The sequence below is a fragment of the Helicoverpa armigera genome, chromosome 10, assembly GCF_030705265.1.
Source record: "Helicoverpa armigera isolate CAAS_96S chromosome 10, ASM3070526v1, whole genome shotgun sequence".
Taxonomy (NCBI): domain Eukaryota; kingdom Metazoa; phylum Arthropoda; class Insecta; order Lepidoptera; family Noctuidae; genus Helicoverpa; species Helicoverpa armigera.
The window spans coordinates 7,537,028-7,549,102 of record NC_087129.1 but is presented as its reverse complement, the minus strand read 5'-3'; the positions used below and the strand labels follow the sequence as shown (position 1 = coordinate 7,549,102).

The 12,075-nt window shown below is 38.1% G+C and overlaps 2 protein-coding genes across 2 annotated transcripts; both read right to left on the bottom strand.

Moving 5' to 3' along the window:
• Positions 1-6,202: 6,202 nt before the first annotated feature.
• LOC110372334 (uncharacterized) lies at positions 6,203-9,648 on the bottom strand. The gene is given in 9 exon segments (XM_064036630.1): positions 6,203-6,532; positions 6,754-6,965; positions 7,120-7,218; positions 7,588-7,683; positions 7,921-8,083; positions 8,444-8,821; positions 8,853-8,960; positions 8,962-9,056; positions 9,398-9,648. Coding segments are annotated over 9 exon segments (1,536 nt in total). The 5' UTR covers positions 9,554-9,648; the 3' UTR covers positions 6,203-6,303.
• Positions 9,649-9,844: 196 nt separating this feature from the next.
• LOC110372333 (organic cation transporter protein) lies at positions 9,845-11,727 on the bottom strand. The gene has a single exon (XM_021328956.3). It carries the CDS (start codon positions 11,659-11,661, stop codon positions 10,042-10,044), a length of 1,620 nt encoding a protein of 539 aa, XP_021184631.3. The 5' UTR covers positions 11,662-11,727; the 3' UTR covers positions 9,845-10,041.
• Positions 11,728-12,075: the final 348 nt, after the last annotated feature.

The following is a 12,075-nucleotide window of genomic DNA, read 5'->3' as shown; positions in this document are numbered from 1 at the left end:
ACAATGGAGGTTGCTATAACGCCTGACTATAACAGCTATATAATGTTGTGAAGTAAACCTTTACATCAATTCTTAATAGGTCGTTTTTGCTGTATAAACTTATAAAGCCAAAATGTGTTGTCAAACGCTTTTACACAACAATCAGTCACCACCGAATCCTTTATACATCGTTCACCCAGCTTTTTTGAGATATAAGGTTTGGTTATAGGGCAAAATTGTTGGTTGGGTATTTAATGGTTCTCATAAAACAAATACAGGGTACAGTTTGAATGATCTCATGCATACCGGCCCTAATTTACAAATTGATCTACAAACACTTCTTTTAAAATGGAGACAGTATAAATATGCTTTCACGAGTGATATTGAGAAGATGTTTCGTTTTATAGCAGTAGATGAAAGAGATCAAAAGTATCAGAAAATATTTTGGAGAGAGTCTCTAGAACATCCTATTCAAACATTTTGCTTAACAACTGTCACATATGGAACCCGCGCCGCTCCATTTCTGGCAATAATGACTTTAAGAAAACTAGCAGCCGATGAACGTGAAACATACCCAGAAGCCTCAAAAGTTGTCGAATCAGCATTTTATATGGATGACCTTGTACATGGGACAAACACAATTGAAGATGGCAAACAGTTAATCTCGGATTTGAACGCACTAATGAAACTAGGTGGTTTTAACTTAAGGAAGTGGTCGTCGAATGAGAAAAAGCTACTGGATAACATTAAGAAGGACGGAAACAAATCAAACAATGAAGTATTTACATTTAAAACAGAAAACATTTCGAAAACATTGGGCTTATGTTGGAACTCAACAGAAGATAAATTAACATTTCAGTACAACACAAACAAACCTAAAGACAACACCAGAATAACAAAACGAACACTGTTATCGGAGATCTCAAAGGTCTTCGATCCGCTAGGTTGGATGGCACCTTTATCAACCAAACTTAAACTGTTGTTTCAAAGGGTTTGGAAGAAAACATGAAATGGGACGATGAAGTGCCAATTGAAATTCAGAAGGAGTGGATCAAGATTAAAAGCGAGCTCGGCGCAATTAATCAATATGAGGTACCAAGATGGATACGCAGTCGCAAGGAAGATATCATAGAACTACATGGCTTCTGCGATGCGTCTCTTGTAGCCTTTGCTTGTGTCTTATACGCACGAGTCAACGACGAAACAGAGCCAGTGCTATTGGCCGCAAAACAAAACTGGTACCTCACAAAAAGCAGTAACATTACCCAGATTAGAGTTGAGTGGAGCACATTTATTAGCAAAACTTATGAAGAAAACACAGGATGCACTTTCGGAACATAAAACACAAATATATGGTTGGACGGACTCAATGGTCGTGCTTGGATGGATACAGGGCGAACCAACTCGATGGAAAACATTCGTCGCCAACCGAGTGCAACAAATAGTTGAAACAATACCGAGCACATGCTGGCGTTATGTAAAGTCGGGCGAAAACCCAGCCGATGTAGCGAGTCGGGGTTTATACGCACAACAATTAAGAGACAACATTTTATGGTGGCACGGGCCTCATGGCTCACAACATTCGAAAATCAAGAACAAGAGACCCCAACCTACACAACAGAAGAAGAAGTAAGGTTAAATAAATCATGTACTGTTAAAGAACAAGAAGAAAACATTATTGAAACATTATTGCATAAACACAGCTCATTCAATAAAGTAAACAGAATAATTGCATGGTTGTTACGTGCATTTGCACCTAAGCGAACAGACATGCCATCATATCTCACATTACATGAACTTACTGCAGCAAAATTACTTATAATTAAAAACGTGCAACAAATGGAATTTAGATCGGAAATTGAATGTTTACGCAATAAGCAAAGACTAAGTACAAAAAGTAAAATATTAAATTTAAATCCATTCATTGACTCATCTGGTGTCTTACGCATTGGAGGCAGACTTGAAAACTCAACATTGAACATGGAGATGAAGCATCCAAAGATCATACCACGTGATAGTCGTCTGGCTGAGCTTTTAGTGGACGAAGCTCACAAACTTACCTTTCATGGAGGTCCTCGCCTTACTCTGGCCAATCTGAGGCAGCAGTATTGGATACCTGGAGGAACAACGCTGTGAAAAAACGTCTGAGAAACTGCGTGATTTGTCGCAAAAACAACCCACAGCAACATCAACAGATAATGGGTGATTTACCCACTGCACGTACGGAGCCAGCCCCGCCCTTTTACCACACCGGAGTGGACTACACCGGTTTCGTTGAAATCAAGAGCAACAAAACAAGGAACGCAAGGTCGATGAAAGGTTACATTGCACTTTTTATTTGTATGGTCACAAAGGCCATACACCTGGAACTTGTAACAGATCTAACAAGTACAGCTTTTTTGGCGGCCCTAAGAAGAATGACGGCCCGACGCGGAGCCCCACGCTATATGTATAGCGACTGTGGAACCAACTTTGTGGGCGCTGATCGTATTTTACAACAAGAACACGAACAAGTGCAACAAACATTTGATAACAACTTCATGGGTATACTTGCTGATATGAACATTGAATGGCATTTTAATGCCCCGTCGTGGCCCAGTGCCGGAGGTTTATGGGAACGCGCGGTTCGCAGCTTAAAACACCACCTGAGAAGAGTGATTGGGTCACAAAAATTAACATTTGAAGAATACTACACAATACTAACACAAATTGAAGCCTGTTTAAATTCAAGACCCTTGTGCGCCCTAACAGAAAACATTGATGATCTTGATTACCTGTCACCAGCCCACTTTCTCACAGGCAGGGCAGGAGTAACAATCATAGAAACACCTGAAGATGGAAGAACAAGATGGTATTTGACTAATCAACTATTTCAACAAATATGGAAGAGGTGGAAGTCGGAATATTTGTCACAACTTAACGCACGAAACAAATGGTTAAAACCTCAGGATAACATTCAAGTAGGGAATTTGGTCATTATTCAAGATGAAAACTTACCAGCCGGGAAGTGGGCGATGGCTCGAGTAGTCGAACTGCACCCTGGGCGCGACGGATATGTACGTGTTGTTTCACTGAAAACTCAACATGGGATCATCAAGCGGCCAATAGTCAAATTGTGTTTATTACCTATTCGACCCGCGCAAGATGAACCTGAAACGAAAACTGATAACAAACAAACTAAACAAACAGGAAAGAAAGGAAACAAGAGGCACTGCATTTCCGCTACATTGTACTCCGTTGTGATGGCACTAACATTCTTTATGACTCTTATTTCAAATGCCTACGGAACAAGTAACATCACCCAACTGAACGAAAATCAAGCAATCTACTTTGATCCCATTGCCAAAATGCAACTCATACGACACCAGTGGACGTTGGTAGCCTACTACGATATGTCACCGTACTGGGAAGGAATAACTGCCTTCAAAAAATATTCAAGCTATCTGGAACAATCCTGCAATCGCATGAACAATACCAACAAATGTAACATGATTGTACCACAACAAAGTCACGAGTACACGGAGTTGCAGTATTATAACCAGCTGTTGCTGACACAACATTTCATAGAGCACTCCAGACGGCGTCGCGGGCTTATCAACGGCATTGATATCTCGCCAATGGACTGTTCGGCGTATTAGATGAACGCTTCGCAGAACAGTACTCCCAAGACATTGAACTTATAAAACGAAACGAAGCACATTTGAAGAATTTGTGGAGTAATCAAACATCGGTAGTAGAATCTGAATACAACTTAATTAAAAGGATGGAGAAAATGGTTGCCATGCAACATAAAGTCATAAACAAACACCTGAACAGCCTTGATAAAGCTTTGAACACTATCCAAGCGGAAGTAAACGAAATAACAAAACAGCAAGAGTTTATTCTAACAGCAATTGCAGCGAACAGTATGCTTCAAAATCTGAAAAACATTCAAAACATGATGTTGGACACTATTTCTGATGTTTACCAGGGAAGAGTAAATCTGCATTTATTAACACCAAAACAACTACAACATCAATTGAATGTTATTTCTGGCTTATTAACAGGCGACGTTACTCTACCGATTGAAAACATTCACACAGATTTGAAACAAATATACGAACTTATGAAGATAAGAGCCAGAGTTACAGACAAGTATTTTATATTCGAGATAAAAATACCATTAATCAACAGAGAAACTTATGATCTCTATCACCTCATTGCAGTACCGAAGTTGTACAGAAAAAACATGACTCTCGCAATCACTCCAGTTTCAGATTACGTTGCCATTAACTTACAGAAAGACAATTATTCACCTATAACTACAGAAATATTACAGAAATGTATAACCAGAGGAAGCTCAACATACATGTGTGACTCAAACACACCGATATACAAGATGAAGTCAGATGAAGATCTTTGCATACTGGAGAGAAATAATGTATGCAAAACAAGCAGTGACGCGTGCAAAAGCCAGTTCATTTCATTAACAAAAATAAACACATATTTATATGTATGTTGCGAGCAGTGTCAAGTGCGAATCATATGCGGAGATCGGATTACGCCGCACATACTTATGCGCGCTAATGTCATTACTCTTGATAGCGATTGCGTAATGACAACAAACTCTCTTTACAATACATGGACACAAACACTATGAGAGTCAATTTAAGGTCAAATATGATACTCAAACAGCAGTCCTGGCACCGATTAACCACATAATCAATCTGACTATTGATCAAGGATACGAGGACAATTTGGACAACCAATCAAATGAAACAGAAACAGTGCACAACAACTTGCTTAGAGATAGACTTGAAGTTAAAACAGTTGAAAGAAGAACAGAAATATGAAAGTATCACTTCAATGTCTAACCACGACATACATCACTATGCGGTTATCTACATCGTATTGGGGATAGTGGTTATCTTATGCGCTGTTTTCCTATATCGAAAATTATGTAGAAGCTGGAATACAACCCGGAAGAGACGATCAACGAAGCTCAACCAATGCCCAGGACTTCTAGGATCAACAAACACCAATCGTAAAGCTCAAGAAGAACACGAGATGAAAGAGTTTAGCAACCCAGACCCGTGTTCCGTAAATTAGTTTTTAATAACGATTCGGAATAATATTTTTCTATTTTTGTTTAACATTGTATAATAATATTTTTTGTATTTTTGTTTATACTTTTTTTGTAATGGATGCACACCCCAGCCTCCCTCATCTTTGCTGGTCGGGAATATGTTCGGAGTAACCGAACACCTTTACGCAAACACGTGAGCCTCGGCCCACAATTTTTAGCTTTTAGTGCATTTTCGGTCGTCATCGTACACGGGCGTGCATTCAACTAACATTTTTGTAACGATTTTCGTAAATAAACAAAGTTAACGATAATCGCGAGTTTCTCATCTCATTCAACATCAACAAACAATTTGAATTACCCATTTGGGTTAAATACCTAAGTGATATGAGATTATATTGATAAAGGTCGTAGCACACGTATTAAGTCAGAAACGGAGGCGCCCGTATAAACGTATTGTGCTGAGGCGAAGCCATTACGTTACGATTTCGATTTAGGTATAGTGAGCGATGCAGTAACAAATTTCATACGACATGTGTGCCACGACCTTTAAAAGGATTATATTTTTAAGCATGAAGTACTACCTAGTTTTGACCTCGATATATTTGGATATTTTATAATAAAACATTGCATAGTAAATAATTGACATGCAATATTTATGACCAAAAGATTATATCTCGCACGAGGAATTCAATGCAGTTGAGTGCAATCATAAAATTAATCCATTTACTTATTATGACGAATTTACAACTTTTGCAGATATTTAGGTACTTCAAGCACATGCAGATCAGAGCGCGAGAAATGGATGGCACTTTCTATTGTATTTAGTAAGAACTTTTCACTTTCTTCCTTACTCACTTTTTGTGACTTATGTGCAGGACCAGTGCATATTATGTAAAGGTGCAATCTTTGAAAACTAATGATGTTTACACTTGCATTCATAAACATGTTGAGATAAGAATCGATAATGACTCCCAGAAAAATACCGTATTCTGCGAAGTTGTTGTTGTTACGATGTTTTTAACTGTTTGTTTTCAACTTTACGCATAATAACAAACAATAGCAGATATCTACTATAATTATGCAAGCAGTAGATGAAGAAGATTATATACTCTAAACTATATTAAGCCTCATATAACTAATTCAAAAGAAACAAACGTATGACACAATAAAGCTATTTAATTCAGAACCAGTAAATAAGTTAACAAATTACACAATTAGAAAATAATAAATCAGTAATAAGTATTTCCAAACCTTCGTGCTCATTGGTTCATAAGTTTGCTGAGCACTTCTTTCAGCTCCAAGGAGAACTGTGAGACTGGTAGAGCGAGTTCCTGAGCTGATGGCGTCACACCCTTGTCTTTGAGCACATAGTCTGAGGGAACTATAAACGGTGTCTTCTTGTCTCCAGGAGCGTGGAGGTACTTCAAGAAAGGAGGCATTGGCAGGTTTGGGTGCTTCACTAACCATTGCTGGAAAGCTTTTGTTGACCTGATGATCAGAATCACGATTAGAATAAATATGACAGCATGGAGTCTCTTATGAAAATGGAGTAGAAATAGTATATCACGTAAGAGAGCAAATATAAACAAAATAATTAGGTTTTTTATTTCATCCCTATCCTAGAATTCATCATACGATATTGCATGATATCGACAACAAATGACAAGTCAGACCAATGTCCTACTGGTTAGAAAGACTGTAACACTAACGTGAGATGCTGTATATCCTCCCAGACGCACGCCATGCTGCGCAGATCCTCAGGGATCAAGACACCACGCCACTGCTTGCTGGTGTTGTTCTGAGGAGGAACATGCTTCAGTTTGTTCGGCAGACTCTTCCCGAATGCCATCGTGTGTGCTGGGTTGGTCTCCGCTTCAATGTCGTACGCTATTTGTCGTCTTAACGCCCGTAGACATGACGCCTGCAAAAAAAGATTATAAAAATAAAAACCTTGTAAAAATAAATCAATTTAGTCAGGATCCATTTTCTAGGATAGCTACTCTTTTTAAAGTGGGACAAAATAGAAGAGCCAAAGTATACAGAAGCAGATTTTCAGTATTTTTAATCAAATATACCTTTTGTACGCCGGTACTTGTAGCGATGCTTCTTAATACGCAAGGTATTATCTTCGGGTCCAGCACAATACCGCGGGAAGAATGCTCGTCGAACCACACCTGAAAGTTACGACGAGGAAATAAAATATAATAATATTTTACATAAAATAAATAAATGAAATGGGGTCTCTTTTGATGAACCAAAAAGTTTGTACAATCATTTTTCTATCAGTTTACCTAAATGTAAATTGCAGTGCATATTCACTTCGAAATTAAAAGTAAAAGGTATATCATAATGACCAAGTGTATTTACGGCCGCAATCTTATTTCTAAAGTGCTGGGCTCATAAAAGGCTTACTGGTCATCGGCCTTAATGCCCTACTTAATATGTTCCATTGGAACACTAAGATAAACGTTTAGCTGACATATTATGTATATTACATTGAAAGTTCTTAATAATACGATACGAAAATGAGCTGTTTTAAAAACCTGGAAAAGAGCTTCGATATCCTCGGGTCGCTTGATTTCACTCTTGAATTCAACATTACCCAAGCCAACCCACCACTCAAAGAAGTCATTGGATATCTGAAAATTTAGTAAAGTATAGTAAGGTATTATTATATAATTAAAGTGTAGCAAAACTTAATAGTTATCCTCAACTATATTACGAGAACTAATACGCTCATGCGGTACCCCCACACTTCTGTTTTCGTTGATATCTAAATTGTTCCGGAATGACCAAGTTTGGCGAAAACTATGTATGTATATTCTACGTAGTAAAACATGTTCTTCTAAAAATCTTAACAATCTGGACAAACTTACTTGTTTAGTCAAAATTTCCGCCCTCTTACTAAATTCATCGGAAGCAGACACTTCGAAAGTCTTTTGTTTGTATTTCGACTTCCATTTGATCATGTCTGTTTCAGATTCGTTGCAGTACAACATGTCAAAAAATGGATTTCCTCCCACTCGCGGGCGCCGATATCTGAAACGTAAAGTTGTCAGTTGATTAGCTTCTTCTGTGTCGGTACATTTACAGACTTTTTTTTTTGGAACTATATATTCATTTAATGTAGAGGTATAGACACAATCAGTTTTTTGTCAGTGCATAAGTGGTGTAATTTAATAAATTTAATAACATCTTCGAATTTAATCCGGGTATACTTTATTGGGCTGCTAATCGGATTCGAAAAACGAAATTTTTGACGCGATGGAAATCGACGAAGCTAAGCTAATTGATCACATTGTGCGCGAAATAATCTCCAAAGACGCATACTAATATGAATGCTAAGAAAATTCACAATGTTTTCGACATCCTGTTAGACTGTGTGTAGTATTTACTTACAAGACGTCCATAGCGGTTCCAGGACGCACATTCATGTCATCACTGGTGTTGGCTAAGGAATCTGGGATCGTTATTGAAGATTTTTGAGCAGCCAATTTTTCCGGGGCAGATTTTGCTGACTGCATTATCTTTGATAAGAATCTCGAGAAAGATTTGGACAACATTTTGGATACCGATTTCGATACTGTTAGTGATCTGGTCGATGTAAGGGATTTCATTCTTTTTTCTTCACTGACGTGGCTGTGCTCTGTACTGACGGTCCACTCGGATTCCTCTTCAGGCTGTATTTCTTCCTCCATTGAAGGTTCTCCTTCGGAGCCCATAGCAGAAAATAAACCTTTGATGCCTGAGAGCAAACCATGATATGATAAAAAAAATCTATGTTATCAATTATAAAAAGCGTGCAAGTATGAGCGCAGACTGGAAATGGAAGTTTAAGATATTCACGTTACTAACTTTTGAAACAAACAAGTCTTCGGACTTGACTTCCAGTGGAACATCTTCTGGTGGCACATACCTTCTCTTCCTGCGGCAGATCGAATATCTTGGCAATCCGCTGGAAGATCACGGGGCCCACCAAGTTGCGTACTGTGTCACAATTTGTATCCCAGAACTGAAAACAATGTATTGTTACAAAATCGGAATTAAAGTTTTGTTTCTACGAAGCCAGCATACATTTTGTAAGTGTTCATACCATACTTATATTTTGACTTTGACCATAAATAGAAATAATAAGAAAAATAAACATTTTGATTAGCAAGTACTTACTGTCTACTTAATATTTTTGAGCTGAAGAGTTTGTTTGTTTACAAGGACCCCCTAAGACGACTCACTGACTGCTGCATTTACAATATTTAATAAGGTAAGGTAAGTAATGATGGTCAGAATTAACAAAAAGCGCCTGCAGTGCTAAACTGCTTCCAAGGCTTCAAATTAAATGTTCTTAACAATTACCTGTTCATCTTTGTAGGACATTTCCAACTCCTTGATAACATTTTGCCAATGTACTTTAACGCAATCCAAAGTTTGCTCATATCGAGATGGTGTAATAACCCTTATGCGCCTAGGCTTGTCCCAGGTTTTGACAAGGGGTCGCTTCCCGCAGGGCATGGCGAATTATTACTTTAATATTTTTACGTTTTTATTATGTCCACTTGAGATGACAGGGTAAAAGAAATATGTTCTTTCAAAATCTTTTATTTTAACTGTCAACTATTTCTAAAAGATATGACGATGACAAATAGGAACTTTTTTTTGTATAATAATATTTCAACTTATTTACTAGTACATCATTTCATATCATGAAGAATAATATTTTAACTTATTGCTAAATAAATATCCAAAGTTTAATTTTATAGCAAATTACTAAACAACGCCATCTATTATGTTTTTCCAACATCACTCAAGCCCGTAGCGGCGTAGCGAGGTAAAATTTCTACTGAAAACTACGTAGCGGCGATCACGGTGACACACTACGCGAAGCATTAACATTTCGAAATGAAACGTAGAGGGCGCTGTTCCACAGCTAGGTGAGTATTATAAATATAAAAATGTTTTAATATGAAATATAGGTATTTTTAGGTAAATATATATATTTTTTAGTTTTTACCAAGGCGCTCTGCGTCTTCAATTGTATCTGGTACTTTTTGGCCAAAAGTTTCAGGTTGAGTAAGGACTAAAATAGCTGAAATTATCGCTGTACTTGCAAACATTATTGAAGGTATACCTGACCAGTAAATCATAAGAGCTGGGGTAAGTGGTGCCACTATAGATCCTATGCGCCCCAGCATTGAAGAAAAACCTAAAAATGAATGCCTGTACCGAGTAGGATACAGTTCGGCTGTGTACAAGTACAAAGAAGTCATCACTAAACCTATACAGAATTTTCCTATCAAATACAGGATCAGAGATAAAGAGTACATACTTTTTGGAATAAAAGCGAAAGCTGCACAACAGACTGCACAGACCATGAAACCACAGAACAGTGTTATTCTCCTTCCCATCCTGTCTAACAACAAGACTGCTGTCCAGAAGCCGGGTATCTCGATAGCAGCAATTGCAATGTAATTCAAGTACATATTTCCTGATAAACTAACTGAATTGATTGATAAGCCGTAGTAAATGAACACAGTTGTCATCCACATTATTGGCGTAGAACAACATCTCCGCAACAAGACGGGAGATTTTATTACTTTGAAGAAAAGACTCTCATCGTTAATCTGTTTATTTTCTTCCACCTGTTTGTGTATCGTTGTCAACAAGAAGTTCATGTTTTTCTCAGATATTTGCTTATTGTTCAATCGAGCAGCATATTCTAAGGTAGCTTTTCCTTCCTCTTGCTTATTTTCACTTAGTAACCAGCGGAAGCTTTCAGAGAGAATCCAGTAGTAAGAAACTAAAAGAAACACAGGTACATATAGCACCAGTGTGAGAGTTTTCCATGCAGGTATAGCATAGGCAAGTAGGCCAAGAACAACTTGTCCGAGCGCGAACATGCTGGATATGGTGGCGCTCGTTCTCACGCGGTACTGCGGCCCCACTATCTCTGCAGCCAATATGTAGGCAGCGCTAAATGCACCTCCGCCAATTGCAGTCTGCATAAATTGTAACGCTGTGTACATCGCAAAATTCACAGAAAATGCACGAATTACTCCTACTAAAGCAATATTGAACGAAAAGAAAACTATAGACATTCGTCTGCCGAGACGATCAGAAATAAATCCTGCAAGTATAAGAGCTACCATTCCTCCTGCACTGTTCAGCGTGCCAGGTAAAGTTCTCAACCACTCTTGGCATTCGATGTTGAAATCATACACGATAGTGTTTGTTCTCTCGTATACGTAACCGTCACATGGTACGATTATATCTCTGTCGAATAGGCTTGCAGAACAAAGTCCGTCGGGCGATATGACAGCGCTGCTGACGTTGGCGTATCGGTGACAGTTATCAAATCCGGATTCGGTGGTGGGAACTGCGTATGATAGCCAATCCGGTAAGTACTGCGGGGCTAGTCCGTCACACTCCGGCACCGCACACCGAGTGGGCAGGCTGCCGGCTGTAAATATGTAGTCTCCAGCCATGAAGGCACATATCAGAGAAGGTATAGCCAGTAGACCGATGGTTAGTAACTGATATTTCCCGAACTGCCCCACTTCACGGTACAACACAAAATCGAAATCCTCTTGTTTGGGTTCACTTTCACCGTGCTCCTTCTCCATATTGACAGATTACTAATGCATATGCTAAAAATATGTTAATAAGGTAATCTGAGACTTCTTACTGTTTTATATAGGCTATGATATGATCGTTATCAAGGAGGCAAATAAATGTTATCTGCTATCTAGTGTGACTTCACAGTTAGACGACAACTTATTACAATACTGCTATGAAAACTATGCATATATTTAATTTATCTGATACTTCATATAATGAAGTAGGATTAAAGGCTTAAAGAGACGTTTCAAGTTCCTTGTTATGCATATTTTATATGTATTATGTAGGTAAATATTATGAATGTGTGCTTCTTTATACAATAGTCTTTTTACAATGAGCATTACACAGCTGACGGAAGTTAAATATTAAATATTTTGTTATAATCGCACATACCTACAGCACTATTTTCTTAAAACCGT

Bases quoted from the DNA above. Each gene is read 5' to 3' on its own strand.
- LOC110372333 (XM_021328956.3), bottom strand. From the start codon at position 11,661: ATGGAGAAGGAGCACGGTGAAAGTGAACCCAAACAAGAGGATTTCGAT.